This window comes from Jaculus jaculus, chromosome 11 (assembly GCF_020740685.1).
Source record: "Jaculus jaculus isolate mJacJac1 chromosome 11, mJacJac1.mat.Y.cur, whole genome shotgun sequence".
NCBI lineage: Eukaryota > Metazoa > Chordata > Mammalia > Rodentia > Dipodidae > Jaculus > Jaculus jaculus.
In genome coordinates this window covers 15,559,746-15,582,221 of record NC_059112.1, presented here as the reverse complement: position 1 = coordinate 15,582,221, position 22,476 = coordinate 15,559,746, and the positions used below count along the sequence as shown (strand labels likewise).

The 22,476-nt window shown below is 40.5% G+C and overlaps 1 protein-coding gene across 6 annotated transcripts in view; it reads left to right on the top strand.

Annotated features, from left to right (window-relative positions):
* The window catches only part of Fip1l1 (factor interacting with PAPOLA and CPSF1), a 61,601-nt gene that overhangs the window by 4,060 nt on the left and 35,065 nt on the right, over window positions 1–22,476 (top strand). For 3 of the 6 annotated variants that reach the window (XM_045161711.1, XM_004658697.3, XM_045161710.1), the window contains exons 4-11: window positions 1,770–1,827; window positions 3,704–3,807; window positions 6,224–6,288; window positions 6,861–6,968; window positions 7,560–7,690; window positions 7,949–8,017; window positions 17,260–17,369; window positions 21,170–21,277. In XM_045161711.1, the coding sequence (XP_045017646.1) occupies window positions 1,770–1,827; window positions 3,704–3,807; window positions 6,224–6,288; window positions 6,861–6,968; window positions 7,560–7,690; window positions 7,949–8,017; window positions 17,260–17,369; window positions 21,170–21,277 (753 nt within the window). The remainder of the gene's footprint in view (window positions 1–1,769; window positions 1,828–3,703; window positions 3,808–6,223; window positions 6,289–6,860; window positions 6,969–7,559; window positions 7,691–7,948; window positions 8,018–17,259; window positions 17,370–21,169; window positions 21,278–22,476) is intronic. The other 3 variants (XM_045161709.1, XM_045161708.1, XM_004658699.2) reach the window with 1 other exon arrangement.

The following is a 22,476-nucleotide window of genomic DNA, read 5'->3' as shown; positions in this document are numbered from 1 at the left end:
AAGTTGTTTTGGAAACATTGGAGACATTGAAACCTTTATTTACTACTGGTAGAATTTTAAAATGGTGCAGTTGCCTCGGAAAACACTCAGGGAATTTCATCAAATAGTTAATCATAGGTACCATGTAACTCAGCAGCTTTACTCAGGTATATACCTTTGAGAAATGAAAATACATGTCCACACCAAAAATGTACATGAATGTTCATCATTAAGCATAGTAGTCAGCCAAAATGGTAGCAGCCCAAGTGTCTGCCAGCTCACAGATGAATAGATTAAATGTGACACTTTTTTTTAAAAATTTTGGTTGTTATTTTATTTATTTTAGAGCGACAGACAGAAAGAGGCAGAGATAGAGAGAGAGAATGGGCGCGTCAGGGCTTCCAGCCACTGCAAACGAACTCCAGACGCATGTGCCCCCTTGTGCATCTGGCTAACGTGGGTCCTGGGGAATCGAGCCTCGAACTGGGGTCCTTAGGCTTCACAGGCAAGCGCTTAACCGCTAAGCCATTTCTCCAGCCCAAAATATGACACGTTTTTGTAATAGAATATACCATTCTGTGTTCTGTGCCAGAATGAAGTACTGATACGTGTTACAACAAGGATGAGTCTTGCACACATGCTAACTGAAGGATGGTGTTACAAAGGATGGTGTGTAATCCCATCTATTTGTGGCAGGGTCTCCCTCCAGCCCAGGCTGACCTGAACTCAGTCCATAGCCCAGGCTGGCTTCAAACTCTTGTTGATCCTCCTGTATCAGCCTCCCCTGTGCTGGGTTACAGGCATTTGTATCATGCCTGGCTTGTAATTCCATTTATATGAGGGGTCCAGATAAGCAAATTCACTTCTACTTCCAGTAACCAGCTTATTGTAGATGAAGCTCTCTGAGATTAAATTTATATTATACCAGTATATTACTTTTATTTACATATCATAGCATCATTCAAATTACATCAATCATGTAATGAGGCAGATGAAAATAGAGTAGACAGTTTCTTTTAGGAGCTGTCTGTATATTCTAAAATAGATATGCATGTATGTTAAGTGAATATTGTAATCATTATTATAAATGTGATATTCATGGGCACCAAGGACCAGAGGAAACTGTTACATAGTCCTTTACAATGATAAAAGTACCTGATACAGGGCTGGAGAGATGGCTTAGTGGTTAAGGCGTTTGCCTGCGAAGCCTAAGGAACCTGGTTTGATTCTCCAGGACCCACGTTAGCCAGATACACAAGGGAGCACATGTGTCTGGAGTTGTTTTGCAGTGGCTGGAGGCTCTGGTGTGCCCATTCTCTTTCTCTCTCTGCTCTTTCTCTCTCTCAATAAATAAGTAAAATATGTTTTTAAACAGTACCTGATACATAGCAGATAGACAATAAGGACTTATGATAAGGAAAATTGATAAAAAGTATGTGCAGCATATTTTGAAAATGTGAAAAACTTGTATCCTACCATCAGATTGCAAGTGATTAGCAAATTGTGAAGTCATTTCTAGTCTGCTTCACATGTGCAAGTTTTATTTGTGGTGCTATGGGTTGAATTCAGGACCTCCTGCATGTGAGGCAAAACTGTTTTGCAGGGGTGTATTATTTCAGCCCTTCTCATGTTGAGTTCTTGCCTTTTGCAAATGACAAATTTTAACAATCTTGTGCTTACCCAGTAGAGCCTAATTTTAGAAACCTTACCAGGCGTAGCTTGAAGATAATATAATCTATCTATACTTTGAAAAGCAGTATTTGTGTACTTGTTTTCTCCTTTGCTTACAGTGCCAATCCTCCATCTGGAATTGAAGATGAAACCACTGAGAATGGCGTATCAAAACCGGTAACATACATGCAGTGGTTTGAAATCACTTTCATGTTTAAGATCTTTTTTAATGACTTCACAATTTGCTTAAAAAACCAGCATTTAATTTCACCTTCAGCATCTTGTATGATCTAGCCCCTTCTGTATCAACTGCTTCATCTGGTACTATCAGAAGTATATGTAGGATTTTGGAGAAGAAAGTAGGAGGAGACTTCAGAGGAAATACAGCATGTGCAAAGGCTTGCTTTGCTTTCAAAGACCTGAATGGTTACAGATGAACCAAATATAAGTGAGCTTGGTTTCCAAAGCTAGCATAGAGTCTCACAACCTAAAGTTGGACATGACAGCTTTTTAGCAATGCTTTTTGAATGTGATAGTCCATGGTTCCATGACCATTAAGATATTTTGGGAAGCGCTCTGATGAATTTGTACATTTTAATCTTATAAAAGGAAGAAAATTCATTATTTTGCATAGTGGAACTTATACATTAAAAATGCGTTTTGACTGGGTGATAAGCTTATTTGTTATGTCAATAGCATTTAAGTATTTTAGAGCCACAATAAAGGCTTTGTAAATCCCTGTTTACATGCAGTCTCTTGTGTGTGTGAGTGCTGAAGGTATACAAACTTCTGTATACCTACTTAGTAGGTTTTATTTTTATTTTGGGGGGCATTTTCTGTTCTGAGCTAGGGTCTTGCTATAGCCCAGGTTGACCTGGAATTCACTATGTAGTCTCAGGCTGGCCTCGAATTCATAGCAGTCCTCCTACCTTGGCCTCCTGAGTGCTGGAATTAAAGGCGTCCTCAAACACACATGATTTTTAAAGATATTTTTTATTTGCAAGCAGAGAGGAAGAATATGGGTGTGCCACTTTGTACATCTGGCTTTATGTGGGTACAGGGGAATCAAACCCAGGCCATCAGGCTTTGCAAAAAAGTGCCTTTAACCAATGAACCAACACCCAAGCCTTATTTAATAGTTTTTAATGTTGACATTGAATCTCAAATGTTTTGCTTATATTCTTGGCAACAATTTCTCAAATACTTAAAAAAAATTATTGTCTTAAATTTTTTTTTATTAGAGAAAGAGGCAGATAGAGAAGGGGTGCTCAGGGCCTCTAGCCACTGCAAACTTAACTCCAGACGCATGCGCCCCCTTGTGCATCTGACATACGTGGGTCCTAGGAAGTTGAACCTGGGTCCTTTGACTTGGCAGGCAAACACCTTAACAGCTAAGCCATCTCTGCAGCCCTCAAATACTTTTAAAAATAATTTCACCTTATAGATAGCTTACTGTATTGCCATTGCCTTAGATCTATTTTGCAAGGTGTCAGTTAAAATACAATCAGAATATATATGTGTTTACATGAGAACTGGGGAGATGCTTGCTTGTACACACACGAGAAATATATTTACTGAAAGATGACGTCAGTAAAAGTTGTCTTTTTGCGTGCGCGTGTGCGTGTGTGTGCATGTGTGTGTGTGTGCGTGCGTGCGTGTGAGTGTGAGGGGGGGATTATGGCAGGGTCGCCTGCCATTGCATGTCTTGCTGCTTAAAAAGGAGTGCCAGACATTTGCACCACTGTGTCACTTTTTGCATACAGCTTTATGTGGGGTGGCTGGGGATTTGAACTCAGGTCAGCAGGCTTTGCAAGCAAGTGCTTTTAACCACTGAACCATCTTCTCAACCCCTCTTTGTCTTTATTCTTAATTTTATTCCTATTTATTACAGAGGCTATCAAAGTTAAAAGTGAGTTGAAATAGGTTGTAATTTTAAGAGCCTGTACCTTTCTCTAAAACTATCTCAAAAAACAAGATAGTTATATTTTTCATTTATTAATATCAAATGTTGAACTGGATTATTGAATGCTTTTGTTATTATATGTTGGTTCAGAAAGTAACTGAGACGGAAGATGACAGTGACAGTGACAGCGATGATGATGAGGATGACGTGCACGTCACCATAGGCGACATCAAGACTGGAGCCCCACAGTATGGGTGAGTGGTTGTCATGAGAACAGTACCTGTGTGGAAACTACGTAGCATAGATGCTGTGCTCATCTTAGAGCATCAGTGTTTTTAAGATGGCCTGGCTGTGTAGCCCAGGCTGACCTCTGTCTCATGATATGGCCTTGCCCCTGCCTCTCAAGGCTTTCATCACTGTGCCCAGCTTTAGGAATTGATGATGGGCATTTGAACCAGTATCACATAGTATGCTGATTTAGAGGCCTTCTCATGTATACACAGAGTGGCATAACTGGGTATGTAACTTCCAGTTTTCATTTTTTGAGGAACTCCATACAGATTTCTACATTGAAAATCCCACCAATATTTTGATTAAGGGTTCCTACCTTCCAGCTTTTGTTACTTGTCATAATGATAGCCATTCTGCATGGAAATGGGATCTCAGTGGTGCTGCTTTCTTTTCTTTTTCTTTCTTTCTTTCTTTCTTTTTGAGGTAAGTTTTCATTCTAGCCCAGTCTGACCTGGAATTTGCTATGCAGTCCCAGGCTGGCCTCAACTCACAGCAGTCCTTCTACCTCTGCCTCCCTGCTGCTGAGATTAAAGACGTTTGCCACCTGCCTGGCTTCTCTTTTTTTGCATTTCTGCAATGACTAAAAATGTTATCTTTTTTTGTAGTTTATTGGCCATTTGTACCTTCTTTTTCTTTTAGAACTGTTCATTTCATTATCCTGTTTGTGGATTGGGTTGCTTTGTTTTTGAGTACACTATGTATTCTAGATATCTAATCTTCTGTCAAATATATAATCCTATTCTGTATGCTCTCTCTTTACTCACTTGTTGGCTTTGCTGTATAGAAGCGTTTTAATTTCATGTGATCACATTTCTTAATTCTTACGTATTTTCTGAGCTTCTGAAATACTTTTCAGATATTCCTTACAGTTTCAGAGCTTCAAGTTTTACATTAAAGTCTTTGATCTATCTTGAATTGAGTTTTGTTCATAGTGAATTATGAGTATACTTTTGTTTTCCTAAAGGTGGATATTAGTTTTCCCAGCACCATTTTGGTTTGTTTTTTTCAAAATACTTTATTTATTTGGGAGAGAGCAAGAATGGATGGATCAGGGCCTCTAGCCATTTCAAACAAACTCCAGATGCATGTGCCACCTTGTGCAATTGGCCTATGTGGGTACTGGGGTCTTGAACCTGGGTTCTTAGGCTTTGGAGGAAAACTCCTTAACTGCTAAGCTATCTCTCCAGCCCACCATTTATATGTTTTAAAGGGTATTTTATTTATTTATTTGGGAGAGAATGGGCATGCCAGTGCCTCTAGCCAGTGCAAACAAACGACAGATGCATGTGCCATTTGTGCATCTGGCTTATGTGGGCACTGGCAAATTGAACCTGGGTCCTTTGGCTTTGCAGGCAAGTACCTTAGCCACTAAGCCATCTCTTCAGCCCCATTTTGGTTTTTGAGATAGAGCCTCGCTTTAGCCCAGGCTGTCATGGAATTCACTATGTAGTCTCAGGCTTGCTTCAAATTCATGGAGAACCTCCAACTTCTGCCTCCTTAGTGCTGGATTAAAGGAGTATGCCACCATGCCTGGCTAATTTTGCTATTTTAATGTTAATTCATTCATATGTATGGGAGGTCTTTCCATCTTCTAATGTCTTCCTTCATTTCTTTGTTCTTTTACATTCCTGGTTAGGTCTGTTCCAAGGAATCCTTCCTCTCTTTAAAAAAAAAAAAAAAAAAAAGGCTTGGCATGGTGGAACACCTTTAATTCCAGCACAGGGGTGGCAGAGGCAGGAGGATCACAGTGAGTTCGAGGCCATCCTGAGACTACATAGTGAATTCCAGGTCAGCCTCAGCGAGAGTGAGACCCTCCCTGCGGGGGTTGGGGGGAAATCTTGTGAATGGACTTGTTCCTCATTCTAACTCTTCTGTTCATTACGGGTTCATAGGAAGGCTCTAGTTTGTGTGGGTTGATTTTGTGTCCTGGTGCTTTGCTCACAATGTTCATTAAGTGTTTTCTGGTAGTAGAGGCTAGTAGGGTCTTTTGCATATTGGACCATGTCAACTGAAAACAGGGATGACTATTTTCCTTTAATCTTCTCCTCTACCTCTCTAGCTAAGTCTTCAAGCACTGTGGAGTGCAGACATTTGTCTCACTCCTGATTTTAGTAAAGATTCTCTGCATATTTCCATAATTAATATGATGTTGGTTATAGGTTTGTCACATACAGCCTTTATTTTGTTGAGATTTCTCTTCTGTTTTTAGTTTCTTCAGGGTTTTTAATCATGCGATGATACCTTATCTTTTATTAAGTGCCAGGTTTTTAAAACATATGAGTGCCAGTTTATTTATGTACTAAGTGATTGTAAATACATTGAACATCTTCCTGTTTCTTTGTACTCTCTTTCTCAGGGTAAATTTTGTTCTGTTTTTAGGAGTTATGGAACAGCACCTGTAAATCTTAACATTAAGACAGGGGGAAGAGTTTATGGAACTACAGGTAACATTTGTATTTGCTGTAGTATCAACAGGAAAATAAGGCACAATATTTAGAATAAGTCCTAAGGCGATGGTACTAGCTGTCTTAATGAATATTTGACTATATATCACCAGCACAGGCACACTTTTTTTCTTAGAGAGCCAATAACAAAAATTTCAGGCTGTACTGGCTGTTCAATTTTGTTGTTACTTTATTTGCTTTATAACTCTTTCAGAAGCTTAAACTTTACCCCAAACTACATAAAAGCAGCAACTTGGCACACAGAAAATAGTAACTTCCTATTGGTATGGTAGTCTCTTCTGCCTATTTTTAGATGAAGCTTCATATAGCCCAGGCTGTACTTTATCTAGCTACATAGACCTTAATTTTCTGGTCCTCCTACTCCCATTTCCCAAATGCTGGAATTAAAGGCACACCATGATGCCCAGTCATACTCCCTTTATAAGAAATGTTTTGTCTGCTTTGGTTTATGGCAAACATGTATTCTCCGGGTGGTCAAAGGATGTTTTCTGTTGGTTCTTCCAGCTTCTAGCTAGTGTAACTTTTTTGCCATTCTGTGTGTGATCAAACAGGATCAAAAGTCAAAGGGGTTGACCTGGATGCACCTGGGAGCATAAATGGAGTACCACTTTTGGAGGTTGATTTGGATTCTTTTGAAGATAAACCATGGCGTAAACCTGGTAAGATGATTGTGGATTCTGTTGATCTCAAAAAAACATTTTTATTGTGATCAGAGTGTTTTTTATTCCTTTAAAAAATTATTTTATTTTTATTTATTTGTTTGAGAGAGGAGAGAGAATGGGTGCGCCAGGGCCTCCAGCCACTGCAAACAAACTCCAGATGCATGTGTCCCTTTCTGTATCTGGCTTACTTGGGTCCTGGAGAGTTGAACCTGGATCCTTTGGCTTTGCAGGCAAACGCCTTAAACACTAAGCGATCTTTCCAGCCCTCAGAAGTTTTGAGAATCAATTCAAAATACTTTTTTCAGTGTCATTTTTATTGTCTGAAGGAAATGGTGAGTGATAAGGACCTGAATTACTTTTATAATAAATCCGTAATTAGACTTGTGTATTTATTACCATGTCATTCCTAAAAGAAATAATCAAGTAATCAAAATGTTTTATAGTCTCTGCTTCATGGCGGTAATCTGAGAAATGGTAAAATTAGAAAGGAGTGGTCAAGCATATATGTAACTAAGCTTACATTTTTATGCTTCATTTTTGCTGCTGCATAGAGTTGAAATCTTTGCATACTGAATGTTTTACCTTTAGGTGCTGATCTTTCTGATTATTTTAATTACGGCTTTAATGAAGATACCTGGAAAGCTTACTGTGAAAAACAAAAGAGGATACGAATGGGACTTGAAGTTATACCAGTTACTTCAACGACAAATAAAATTACGGTAATGAGTAAGATACTCCAGACTACCCCTGTTTTTTCCCCTGTCCCATGTTGACTTCTCAAATTTCTCAACTTTTCCCTGTTAAATGCTGCATGATAGTTTAAATTTTTTTTTCATTTGATAGTGTTTGTTTTTTCCCCTTAATGGTTATCTTATGTTGGTTTTAAGTCACAGACTAGCCACAGCTAGTTTGTCTTAGATGGCCTAACCTTTAACAGTTGTGTGGTATCTTAATGGGGAATATGTCATTTAACTTAGGCCGAAGACTGTACTATGGAAGTTACACCAGGTGCAGAGATCCAAGATGGCAGATTCAATCTTGTTAAGGTGAATTTTAGTAAATTATCCTTGGTCACTCTCATTTTTGTTCTTGAGTCTGCCTCCATACTACCACTTGAGAATAAGCAAAGTGGAAAATAGCTACCTTTTTCTTCCAAAAACTTTGAGCTTCCTGGTGCCTTAACAAATTTGCTGGTTGTTGTTTATCTCCTCTTCTGTAAGCATGTGGATTTCTAGCCTAGCACACTAACCAATGCCAGATGATACTGTTTTCTGCTCTGTGTTGTGGATTTTTTTTCCTTTTTTTGTTTTTTTTTGAAGTGGGATCTTACTCTGGCCTAGGCTGACCTGGAATTAACTATGTAGTTTCAGGGTTGCCTCGAAGTCATATGGCGATCCTCCTACCTCTGCCTCCTGAGTGCTGGGATTAAAGGAGTGCGCCACCACGCCCGGCTTGTGTTGTGGTTTTGAATGTAGTTCATGCATGTTTGTAGGATCGAAATGTGTGGCAATAGATTAAGCTCTTACTTGCTTAGACTTGAGCAGAATTGTCTTATTTTTTCCCCCATTTCTTAAAAAGAAGATAAGGATGATGGTAAAAGGTTTATGATTTCTCTGACACTGCAATCTTCATGTACTGTGATGTAGTTCAAGATGGTTCCCGAAATTTTAGGCATTCTCTGACAGCATCTGCAAACTCAGCATAATGGAAAAAAACTACTGTTTGTTGTTGTTGTTGTTGTTTTTTCCAGGAAGGGTCTCACTATACCCAGGCTGATCTGGAATTCACCGTACAGTCTCAGGGTGGCCTCGAATTCATGTCAATCCTCCTACCTCTGCCTCCCTACTGCTGGGATTAAAGGCGTGTGCCACAACACCCGGCAAAACTACTGATTTTCAAAATTAATGCCTAGAAGGATAGGGTTATGAAGGACTAGTTTATGTGGGAAACCTGAAGGCTTATACTACTTTATTGGAAATCAAGTGTAATTTCTGGCTTCCCCATGTCATCATGTGACTATCAGAGACCATGTCCAGAGACTAATATACATTCTCATGCTGCTTTTTTGAACTTTGTTTGGATATTCTTTTTTTTTCTTTCTGATATTATTATTATTATTACTTGTTTTTTGAGGTTGGGTCTCACTTGATATTATTCTTAATATTGAATGGCACTGTGAATAAATTGGGTTACATACTCAGGGACCTCTTGTGGTCTGGATATGGAATTCATTGTCCCTTTCGGGACTATAGCCCTATCCAAAAATCCCATCTCATGCTACGCATGTGATATATTTGCAGATGCAGCCACTCTGCTGAACACAGTTCTGCAGAGAGAATTTAGTTTTAGTTTACATCCTACCATGGGTTAGTATTTGGTCTTGTTCTGTTGTAAATAGTTTGGAAATTCTTGATGTTTATCTTATTTTAAAGGATAATGAGGTTCTTTTCTATATCACTTTTGGGCATTGAACTTTTTGCATAGTTAATTATAATAAATATATAGAAAAGTTTGTCTAATAAGGAGTTAGTTAATTTATAGTGGTGTTTTTTATTTTTTTCTAATAGTAATGAGACCTGCCATTATAAAACTGTCAGCTTTAATATGCTTTTTTTTTTTTTACCTTAGTGTTGTAAAAAGAAAATAAAAGCTATTAAGGGCTAACTTCTCATCAAAGATTGTGGATGAGTATTTTATAGAGGCTTACTATCTACTGTAGAATAATTTTTGAGGTCCTTTCATTACTTGAGTAGAGGTCATTGATTGATTTAATTCTGAATTAATAAAGGCTTGTATTTACTTGTTGTTCAGTGGTTTCCTTGCTTTGGTAATCTGCTTAAGTACCATCTATTTAAAATACTGATTGGGCGGCTGGAGGTATGGCTCAGCTGTTTAGGTACTTGTGTGCAAAGCATAAGGACCTGGGTTCGATTTCCTAGTATCCACGTAAAGCCAGATGCAGAAGGTAACGCATACCATCTGAAGTTCCTTTACAGTGGTTAGAGGCCCTGGTGCACCCGTTCTCTCTCCCTATATCTGCCTCTTTCTCTGTCATAAATAAATAAATAAAATATTAAAAAATATATGTAAAGTACTGATTTGGGTATGAGAGAGATATATGTATACTTAACATTTTATTTATTTATTTATTTATTTATTTATTTATTTATTTATTTGAGAGACAGAGAGAGAGAGAGAGAGAGAGAGAGAGAGAGAGAGAGAGAGAACAGGTGCACCAGGGCCTCCAGCCACTGCAAACGAATTCCAGATGCGCAAACGAATTCCAGATGCATGTGCCACCTTGTGCATCTGGCTTATATTGGTCCTGGGGAATCAAACAAGGGTTCTTTGGCTTTACGGGCAGATGCCTTAACCGCTAAGCCCTCTGTCCAGCCCTTATGTGTTTATGACTTTGTACTGTCTTCCTAGCTTCTCAGTTTTCCCCATATTGTAAAGAGACAAGCGTGCATGCTTCCTGTCCCACATATTTTAAATCTATGCTCCCTTCCATCTTGCTCTTCTGTGCCCTCCCATATCTCATCTTCAACCTTCTTTCTACTATCTTCCCAGTTTTTATTTTATTGACCATACCAGTGTATTAAGTTGGTTGGGGGAACAGATGGTAATAGTAGATACAAACCCCATCGTCTTGTACTGTATCTGTTGCTTTAAAAAAAATTTTTTTTTTCTTTTTTATCCAGGTGGGGTCTTGCTCTCTAGAAGCCCAGTAGTTTCAGGGTGGCTTCGAATTCAGCAATCTACCTACCTCTGCCTCCTGAGTGCTAAAATTAAAGGCGTGTGCCACCACATCTGGCTTAAAATTTTTTTTTAAATTTATTTACTTGAGAGGGAGAGATAAGGCACACCAGAGTCTTTGGCCATTGCAAATGAACTCCACATGCATGTACCACCTTGTGCATCTGGCTTATGTGGTTACTGGGGAGTTGAACCTGGGCCCTTTGGCTTTGCAGGCAAGTGCCTTAACAGCTAAGCCATCTCTCCAGCCCTATTGCTTCTTCTTCTTTTTTTAAATTACAAACTGTAAGGGCTGGAGAGATGGCTTAGTGATTAACGGTGCTTCCTTGCAAAGCCTAACAACCTGGGTTCGGTTTCCTATTACCCACATAAAGCTGGATGCACAAAGGAGTGCATGCATATGGAGTTCACTTGCAATGGCTAGAGGGCTTGGAGGGCCCATTCTCATTCTTTGTCTACCCCCTTGCAAAATAAATAGACAAGTAAAGATGTCTCATTTTGTACTGAACACTCAACTGTCACTTCTCAGAACATTGATGAACTTTTAAATCTACATAGCAGTCTCTCCTGTATCTCTCCCTCTGCCTTTTCCCTTCTTTCTTCCTAGTGTTAATTGACCATATCACTGTGTTAGATTGTTTGGAGCAAAAAGATGAGAATGATAGCCATAAACTGTATAGTTGTGCATTTTATTTGTTTTGATGGAAAAGGTGGTATTTGTTAAACAGTCAGTTCTTGGGCTGGAGAGATGGCTTAGCACTTACGATGCTTGCCTGCAAAGCCAGAGGCCCCCTGTTCGATTCCCCAGGATCCATGAACGTTAGCTGCAGAAGGGGGCGACTAGGGTTCGTTTGCAGTGGCTAGAGGCCCTGGTGTGCCTATTATTTCTCTCTGTCTGCCTCTTTCTCTCTCTTCCTCAAACTAATAAATAAAAGTAAAATATTTTTTTAAAGGTATGATAGTTGTAAACATTATGTTCATCTGAAGGACTTTGCAGGAGTGGCATTAAAGCTATGTCCCTGAGTCAAATAAGTAAATGTTCATTGAGTTTTCTAGGTCCTGTTTTCTAGGCACTTGAGACACAGCTTTGTTTAGTACATAGTCTGTGTATTAAAAGATCTTGTTACAGTGGGCAGGAGAGATGGCTCAGTGGTTAAGGAACTTGCCTGCAAAGCCCAACAACCTGAGTTTGATTCCCCCGTACCCACATAATGCCAGATGCATAAAATGGTGCATGCATCTGGAGTCTCTCTGCAGTGGCTGGAGACCCTGGTTTACCCATTCTCTCTGTCTCTTTTATCTCTCTTGGCTTGCAAATAAATAAAAGTATATATTTAACAAAAAGATCCTATTACATTGGCAGCAGACAGTATCATACAGCAAAATGGTTTCAGCTAATAATGACAGAAATTGTGTGAAGAAAATAAACAAAAACGTGAGGGAGCCACTCCAGGGAGAATGAGAGTGATATAGTGGTCCCATTATATCCACAGGGAATACATTCTTTTGTTGTTGTTTTTCTAGGTGGGGTATCACTGTAGTCTAGGCTGGCCAGCAACTCACTCTTTTGTCCCAGGCAGATTTTGAACTCACAGAGGTCCTCCTATCTCTGTCTCCTGAGTGCTAGGAGTAAAGGCGCATTCTGCCATGCCTAGCCACTATGAATAGATTTAAAGACCCCTAGCAGATATGTGAAACTGAAATATATATGTGTGATAAAATTTAAAATTTAGGTATAGTAAGATATTAACAAAATAATAAAAGAACAATTATAATAATATGCTAATAAAATCATGCATGTAGTCTCAGTAATTTTACTATAGATCTAAGCAGCCTTTGCATAAGAGGCTTTCCTAGTAATGACTTAGAATTTTTACAGTTTCACTGAGAGGAAGGACTTTATGACTTTTCTTTGACATTCTGAATTGCCTGCATCATCATTCTTAAGTCTTGGGATCATTTTTAAGTAAAATGAGGGTTAGTTGATCATCAGCACTGTGATGCCCCAGCATCCCCACAGCTACAGGTCAATGGTCATGTAAGCATGATGCAGTGGACAGGGGTTGGTTCGTGCCCCAGGTGAGATGGAGGATTGTATCATGCTCCTTAAATTGCATGATTTAACTTAGGGTTTGTTTTCTTTTTGAATTTTTTGGCCTCCTCTTGACCTATAGTTGAAAGTACAAAAAAATGAAAGCATAGGTGAGGTGCACCTGATGAGAACCTCCAGACAGTTTGAAGGAAGGATGTCTTACACAGAAATAACTTCTTGTACAAAGAAGGTGTGTGCATGTGGGAAAGGCCACTAAGACTGGGTGTGGCGAGGATGAGCTGGGGAAGAGCAGAGGGAAGCTAGGTCAGAGAGGTGTGCAGGGCCCATAGCATGTAGTCCTGCTGAGAAGTCCACTTTATTCTGATTGAAGTGGGAAGCTTTTGGAGATCAGAGGAGAGCATGAGTTACTTTACACTTTTTAACAGGTATTTAAAAAAAATATATATATATATATGTATGTGTGTGTGTGTGTGTGTGTGTGTGTGTGTGTGTGTGTGTATTTGAGAGAGAGATAAAGAGGCAGAGAGAGAATGGGTGCACCAGGGCCTCCTGCCACTGCAGACGAACTCCAGATGTGTGCGCCCCCTTGTGCATCTGGCTAACGTAGATTCTGGGGAATCGAGCCTTGAAGTGGGGACCTTAGGCTTCACAGGCAAGCGCTTAACTGTGAAGCCAACTCTTCAACCCCTAAAAGACATTTTTATTTTATGTTGTTTTATTTATTAGAGAGACATTGAAAATGGGTGCACCCTGGGCCTCTAGCTACTGTAAATGAACTCCAGGTGCATGTACCACTTTGTGCATCTGCCTTTACCTGGGTAATGGGGAATTAATTGAACCTGTGCCCAAAGGTTTTGCAGTCAAGCAACTTTTAACCACTGAACAGTCATCTCAGCCCTGATTTATACTTTTTTTTTTGGTTTTTCAAGGTAGGGTCTCACTCTAGTCCAGGTTGACCTGGAATTCACTATGTGGTTTCAATGTGGCCTCGAATTCTCATTGATCCTCCTCCCTCTGCATCCCAAGTGCTGGGATTAAAGGTGTGTGCTACCATGCTTAACTCTGATTTATACTTTTAATAAGATTGTTTTGGCTTTGTATAGAGAATAGATTTTAGGAAGGAAAGAGCAAAAGTAGGGAGACAGTTTATAGAGTAATTGAGATATGCTGGAATGTTTTAGTAGAGTATTTGATAACTGGATTTTGGAGTGTTGTAAAGATAATGCTGACATAGTTATTGTATATTGATATGATTTACATAATCCCCTATAGGGTTTCATTTTCCTTAAGAAACTTAGAAGGTGACCATATTATTTATTTATATGAGGAAAATTTGGAGATCAGATCAGGGGATGCAAATAGTTTGGCCATGGTAACCTTGAGATGCCAGTTAGATATGCTGAGAAGTTGCATATAAACTGCTAGTAGTCAGGGGAGCGTTTGGGGCTGTAGTGTCAACTCGGAGCGTTACTGACGGGCTTACATGGCATCGAGTGCTTTTTTGTTCTGATAGCATCTTTTGTTTGCTTGCTTGTTTTCCAAGGTAGAGTCTCACTCTAGCCCAGGCTGACCTGGAATTTACTATGTTCTCAGGGTGGTCTTGAACTCATGGCAATCCTCCTACCTCTACCTCCAAGTGCTGGGACTAAAGACATGTGCCATCATGCCTGGCAATGGCATCTGTTTAAAAATTTTGTCATTTTTCAGAGAGCGAGAAAGAGAGCATAAGGGCATGCCAGGGCCTGTTGCCACTGAAGATAAACTCCAGACGCATGTGCCCCTTGTGCTTACATTGGGTTCTGGGGAGTCAAACCTGGGTCAGCAGGCTTTGCAAGGAAGTTCCCTTAACCATTGAGCCCTCTCCCCAGCCCCTGACAGTATCTTCTATCTTTTTCCTTTTTATTTATTTTTGTTTTTTTGAGGTAGGGTCTCACTCTAGCCCAGGCTGTCCTGGAATTCACTATGTAGTTTCAGAGTGGCCTTGAACTCACAGCGATCCTCCTACCTCTGCCTCCCAAGTGCTGGGATTAAAGGCGTGCGCCACCACACCCACTTCTTTTTTGGCTTTTTGAGGTAGAGTCTTACTCTAGTCCAGGCTGACCTGGAATTCACTATGTAGCCTCAGGGTGGCCTCAAACTCACAGGGATCAGTGATCCTCCTACCTCTGTCTCCTGAGTACTGGGACTCTGTCTATCCTATTTTTAAAAAAGATTTATTTTTATTTACTAGGGAAAGAGAGAAATAGAGAGAATGGGTGTGCTAGGGCCTCTAGCCACTGCAAACTCACTCCAGACACATGTGCCACCATGTGCACCTAGAGAATCGAACCTGGGTCCTTAGGCTTTGCAGGCATGCGCCTTAACCACTAAGTCATCTCTCCAGCCCCTATTGTATGTTTATTGTATTGCCCTTGTTTTTATTGTATTTTCTCTTGAGATTTGGAATTTTGTTGTGTTTTTTTCAGTAGTATAAGCTTCAAGGCTATTGTAGGTATTTAATGTATTTTTAGTGAATGAATTGTATTTAATTCCCCTAATACCAGGTTCTGACATTTTACTTGAAAAATGTCTATGAAATCTATTTCTCTTTCTGCATATCCCTTGCCTTAATGCTGTGACCCTTGTCTCATTATGATTATATACTTTATTTTACATGGCTTTGCTTTTTAAGCAGTGGAATTCATTTTCCAAAAAAAAATTTTTTTTTTGTTAAAACCCTAATTATATGAAAGTATCAAGGATTTGGCTGGTCAGTGTTAATAAAGAGACCTGACAGTTAATAGCTTAAATGCATAAAGGTATTTTTTTCATTTATGTATGGATTTGTTTGCAGTTTACATTCTGGTTGCTGGGACAAAACACCTGACCAAAACCAGCAATTGGAAAGAAAAGTTTCCTTTGGCTTTCATTGTGGCAGGGAAGCATGGCCTTGCAGAGAGCTGCTGCCCCATCAGCAGGGAGGGAGACCCCGGGTAAGCTGCGAATACCTGGTGGGGCTGGACTAGTAAACCTCAAGGTCCTCTCCCAGTGACAGCACCTCTTCCTTCAAGGATCCACCTTCTAAGGGCTCTCCCCTAAGTGTGGGGACATTGTCAGGTCACCACAGACAGGGTTAACTGTCACATAGATGACTTCTCAGGCTGAAATGGTGGCACAGATAGATTAGAGTCGGGGTACCTGAAGTTCTTTTGGTCTTTGTTTCATGGAGAGGGTGATGTTGAATGTAGATGGAACAGGGACAGTGAAATTTAAGTACGGCCTGTAACACAGTGTGTGTGTTTTTTTTAAATTGCATTTATTTATTTGAGAGCAACAGAGAGAAAGAGGCAGAGAGAGAGAGAGAGAGAATGGGTGCGCCATGGCCTCCAGCCACTGCAAATGAACTCCAGATGTGTGTGTCCCCTTGTGCATCTGGCTATCGTGGGTCCTTAGCCTCTAACCAGGGTCCTTAGGCTCTACAGGCAAGCGCTTAACCACTAAGCCATCTCTCCAGCCCTAGTGCAGTGTTTTAAAGTTAGTAGTTTGATGATGATTTTAAGATGGGAAGAAGCATATAAAAGTAAAGAGCATAAAGTCTCTAGAATAGGCCTAGGTCACATTTGAGTGATAAGAGAGCTGATAAGGGCAGAAGGGTTAGGCTGACACCTTTTAGAGAAGTCATGGAGTGGTGGCCTCCTGGCTTCAGTGTTAACATGAGGGAGGCAAGGTAGTAAGCAGACGGCTGACTGATTTCAAGCACTCTTGTGATGTACTGTTGCTGGGGATGGGAAAGTGGAGAAAGGGGGGTCTGGTGTTCAGGAGCAAATTTGGCATTGGTTTTGCAGTGTGTGTCTGCCATCTGAAGTAGAAAACAGGATGCAGACAGTTGTCCTCTGATAGGGAAAATTCTTCAAGGTCTTTGTTGAGCCCTGAAACATGGATTCATAACCCTAGACATGCATAGAATTGGATAAATTTGGAAAGTCTTCTAGCCTTGTGTTAATTTGCCTTCCAAGTAACAACATGTGTTTGCATAGTTGGGCTATTTTTAAAGCATGTGTGGGGGTGCATATGTGTGGAGGCCAAAGGATAGCCTAGGTTGTGATCCCCAGGAACTCTGCTCACTTATGTTGATACTGGGTCATAATTGGCTGGAGTCCTTCCATAGGCTAAACTCACTAGCCAGGGCTCTTCCTGTCCCTGTGGTAGGGTTACAGGGGTGCATTACCACACCTGGCATTTTTTATGTGGGTATTGGGCTCAATCAAACTCAGTTCCCTTGCTGGCAAGGCAGCACGTCAGGGACTGAGCGTCTCCAGCGCTGGCTGGCGCATTGGATCCATAACTGAGTTTCACCTCATGCTAACTTAGTAGCTGTTTACCTGTGGAACAGTCTTCTAATCAGATGTTACAGACTCGCTAACATCTTCAGTGCATTGTGCTGTAGTGTTCTCGTGCAGGAAGTGGGAGTAACCCCCCCCCCCCACGTCTCTTTTTAAGGTACAGCAAGGGAGAACTGGAAATTCAGAGAAGGAAGCATCACTTCCGTCCTCAAAATCCGAGTTTACTTCTCCTCCGTCCTTGTTCAAGAGCGGACTCCCTCCCAGCAGGTAGGCTGTTGTCGCTGTGCTGTCCCGCTGTGTCTGCTGCAGTGCTGCGTGAAGTACAAATTCTCCCAGGCTCTGTCCACAGAGATTGGAACACTGCTTTTGGTTCAAAAACTTAAAAAAACAAAAAGGCAGAAGTGATGACAATAGTGATGATGATTTTTACATAAAGAGTTATTGGACTTCGAGGCTCTAGGTCTGTTGGCTTTTTTTCTTTCTGATTTTAGTAGAAGGGGTCAGGTAAGAATGTCAGCCTGAAAAATTTTGCAAATTAGGATTATTTTCTTTTGTTCTTTTGCTTTTAGTAATGACCCTTGCTTTGTGTCTACTAAATACTAGCTAAAAGCAAATAGGCTGGAAATTGTCATTTTCATGCAAATGTGACAGGTTGCTACTCTGTGATCCTGTTGCAAGGAAGACACAAAGGATAGGCTAAGACCTAGGACACTTGATGATGGTGCCAGCAGTTTAGTCTTAGATTAGATAAAGGTGACATATCTGGGCCTGAAGCAAGTCAACCCAGCCAGACTGTCTTTTGTCATTGTTTAAATTTATTTTCTACAACTACCTATTTTCCTTGTTACGTAACTTGGTCCTGAAGGTTTACGTGTGAATGCTCTAGTGGAAGAGACACTACAGAAGTATGAGGCTATGCTCTAAGACACCGATTCTTAAAGAGTTACGCTGGACAATCATGAATTGTCATAGACATCTAAATGTGATCGCTTGTATTAATGGATTGCATCAAATGTTTGATTAAAAGTTATGACCCCCAATAACTGACAGCTGCTGTCACAGTGTATAACTCACAACCCCATGGGGAATACCAGCAACCCCACTGAGGAAGGCCCCCAGCAGAATGGGGCAGGGACAAGGGAAAGGATGGTACCAACAATGATGTATCCATACTAAGTATGTCCTTAATAAAAAAAAAAAAAGAAGTAAGCCAGGAGTGGTGGTGCACACCTTTAATCCTGGCCCTTGGGAGGGACAGTAGGAGATGGGAGTTCAAGGTCATTCTGAGACTATACAGTGAATTCCAGGTCAGCCTGGGCTAGAGTGAAACCCTCACTCAAAAGCCCCCCCCCCAAAAAAAAATAAGCTATGATAACTAAGGAATATTGTTCCTTATAATACATGGCATTCTTTTTGTGTTTTTTTTTTAAATAAAAAAATTATGTTTGAGAAAGAAGCAGATACAGAGAGAATGGGCATGACAGGGCCTTCAAGCCCGCAAACAAACTCCAGATGTATGTGCCACCTTGTGCATCTGGCTTACATGGGTCTTGGGGAATCGAACCTGGGTCTTTTGGCTGTGCAGGCAAGTACCTTAGCCACTTATCCATCTCTTCAGCCCTGTGTTTGTTTTTTACATGGTGAACTTTTTGCTCATTGAGTTCATGGTATTCTGTAATATTAAATCTAAGAGCTTAGACTCTTGGACATCTAGGGTTTATAGTCTGGATCTAGGGGCTGGAGACGTGGCTCAGAGTAAAGTGCTTACCACACAGGCCTGAGGACCAGAGTTCAGATCCCCAGGAGCCATGTAAAATGCAGGCTGTGGTGCCACTTGCCTGTCAGCCCAGTTGGGGAGGTCGAGACAGGCAGATTCCTGGGGTTTGCCGGCTAGCCAGTCTAACGTCATCAGTGATCTCCAGGTTCAGTGAGCAATGTTGTTTCAGTGCAGTGAAGGTGATGCCTGACTTCAGCCTCTGGCCTCCACACACACTGGTACACATACATGTGTGCTTGCTCATGTGTGTACTGCAAATGAGCATGCACACACATGTGTATGTACCATCTACATACTGAGTCAAAAATAAATGGTTATGTACGTTTGCAAATTCTGGCTCTGAAAGGTAATAGTAGTATGTCCTTGGGCAAATTCCCTAGTTTCCTTGGGCTGGGTTTCCTGATCTGTAAACAGTGAGCAGAAGTTCCTGAGTGTACTAACATGTATTATGTACATTCATTTATGGAAAGAATGCTGAAACAGTGCTTGGAACATAGAAAACACTTTATAGATGCTTGCTGTTAAAATGAAACTAACTTCCCCCCACCCTTCCTACCTCCCTCCCTGTTTATCTTTCTTTCCCTCCCTCCTTCCCTCTTTCTCATTCTAAGGATGAACAGTAGAAGCACTGTTCATATGTTTCCTTTACCGTGTTTATTATAATGACTACTGAAAATGTTTCTTGGTACATTGTGCCTCCTTCCATTTATACAATTTCTTTTCCTCCATGATTACAGATACAATTTTATTTTTTGCACATGCAAAACATAACATTGATCTAAAGACAAGGCAGTCCAAAGGTGTATGTATATAAGGTGGTCAGTCTTCTGTCACTGATAGTAATAGTAATAGATTCATTTCACTTAGTTTGTAGTTTATTCTTCCTGTGTGTCTGTTGACATAATTAAATAGACAGATAAACATGTATTTTTCCAGTTGCTTTGAAAGAGGATTAGGCTTTTAAAGACTTGGCAGGAGTGTAAATTGCAGAACTTTTTTTTTTTTTTGAGATGGGGTCTTGGTAGCCCATGCTGGCCTCAGTCTCACCTGTAGTCTAGGATGTCCTTCCATTCGTGATCCTCCTGCCTCAGCCTTCTCAGCGCTGGAGTTATAGGTGGGTTTTGCCCTTACGCCTAGCTTAGTAATGTGCTCTTTATTGAGTATGTCACTGGGGATAAGACGCCTTTGGAATTTTCTTTTGAAAGTCACTTTGAAGTGGAGTTTAAATGAGATTCATGTATTGAAGGCTCTTGTGAAACACATGCAAGTCACTGTCAATTGGCTGTGCGAACAATACCTTATTATTAACACTTTGTTGTTGTTGAGGACGGGGTAAAATACCAAGAATTTGAATAAGGTTTTGTGAAACTATAGAAATGAAAGCGATCAATTCATAGAGACATGGACATTTATCTATCTATCTATTTATTATTTGTTTTTTTTTCAGATATGGTCTTCCTCTAGCCCAGGCTTACCAGTACTTCACTTTGTAGTCTCAGGCTGGCCTCAAACTCATGGCGATCCTCTGGCCTTGGCCTCCCGAGTGCTGGGATTAGAGGTGTGTGTCACCATGCCTGGCCTTCGTTTCTTTTTCTGTTTTTTTTTTTTTTTTTTCTCATTCTAGCTCAGTCTGACCTGGAATTCACTGTGTAGTCTCAGGGTGGCCTTGGAACTCACAGCGATCCTCCTACCTCTGCCTCCTGAGTGCTGGGATTAAAGGCATGTGTCACCATGCCCAGCTCATTTATTTTTCTTTTTTTTTTTAATTTTTAAAATTTTTATTTATTTATTTGAAAGTGACAGACACAGAGAGAAAGGCAGATAGAGAGAGAGAGAATGGGCGCGCCAGGGCCTCCAGCCTCTGCAAACGAACTCCAGACGCGTGCGCCCCCTTGTGCATCTGGCTAACGTGGGACCTGGGGAACCGAGCCTCGAACCAGGGTCCTTAGGCTTCACAGGCAAGCGTTTAACCACTAAGCCATCTCTCTAGCCCTTCATTTATTTCTTAATAATATATTTGAACTTTAAACAAACATTTGGTTCTTTTCTCATTTTGACATCATATTATGTTGAAGAGTGTTTCTGAAAATAGTCCAGAGTGAATCAACTATTGATGACACATCTATGCTCTTATGATAGTGCCACGAGAAGTATCTTATGGCTTCTATAGTACTATAGGAACATGTCATAGCACTTTAGAAAACTATGTCAAGGGAAAAATAGACAAGGAAGGGTTAGAGACAACAAACAATGCATAAGAAAAAAAAACACACAAAATTTCTCTCTCTAGAAACAGCACCTCCTCTCAGTCTCAGTCAAGTACTGCCTCGAGGAAAACCAGCTCGAGCGTCGGGAAGTGGCAGGACCGCTACGGCAGGGCCGAGTCTCCGGATCTGAGGTAAGGCTGCTCTCGACACCGAGTTCTCCCGATGCCTGACCATCAGGAGGACCGCTCATTCTGACACCGTGTTTTTTTTTTTTAATTTTTAATTTATTTATTTGAGAGCGATAGACACAGAGAGAAAGACAGGTAGAGGGAGAGAGAGAGAATGGGTGCGCCAGGGCTTCCAGCCTCTGCAAACGAACTCCAGACGCATGCGCCCCTTTGTGCATCTGGCTAACGTGGGTCCTGGGGAACCGAGCCTCGAACCGGGGTCCTTAGGCTTCACAGGCAAGCGCTTAACCGCTAAGCCATCTCTCCAGCCCCTGACATCGTGTTTTTAACCCTCCAGATTATGCCTTTTTATAATGCAGCTGACCAGTTTTTGCTTATTTCATTAAGCTGTAGCATGTGACTGACCTGTCCTCCTTCCAGCTGTTTGCACTACATAATACGTTGCTTTGAACCACACCAGTGAGTGCTCAGAAAACCTACTTTTTCTGTCCTCACTGCAGGTTAATTCTTTTTTTCTTAATTTCACTACTTATATAGATATATAAAATGTAACTTTCTGAGCTAGTATTAGAGACTTAAAAAATTGATTCTGCTGAATTTTCCTAGCATCTGCCTCAGCCTGCTGTGTATGAAGTGGGTCTTATGAAAATGTAGGAAATTGCAGTTTATGACCTTTCTCCTAACTGTGCTTGTTAAGACTACCTCCATGTTTTTAGAAACCTATTACTTGCCATTTTACATTTTTAATGATTAATCCCTTTAAAAATATGAAACTTAATGAAACATCTCTTAGATAATTTAAGATAAACTTTCAGGGATGAGTATTCCCAGATGTCCCAGAATTTTTTGGAAGTTGAAAGTTCTTAGAGATAAGTGATTAAAGAGAGGTTATTACAAACTTCCTCCTTATAAAGAAAAAGTTGGGTTGGAGAGATAGCTTAGCAGTTAGGGCATTTGCCTGCAAAGCCGAAGAAATTCCCCAGGACCCACGTAAGTCAGTTGCATAAGGGGACGCATGCAACTGGAGGTTTTTTGTTTTTTGTTTTTTTCCCCAGTGGCTGGAGGCACTGGTGTGCCTATTCTCTCTCTCCCTCTCTGTCTCTTTTTCAAATAAATAAATAAAAATAAAAAAGTTTAAAAAAATGTTAGTTTTAGCTAGGTTTAGCTTTTGCTCCCTTTTTTAAGTTGGAGAATTGGCTATC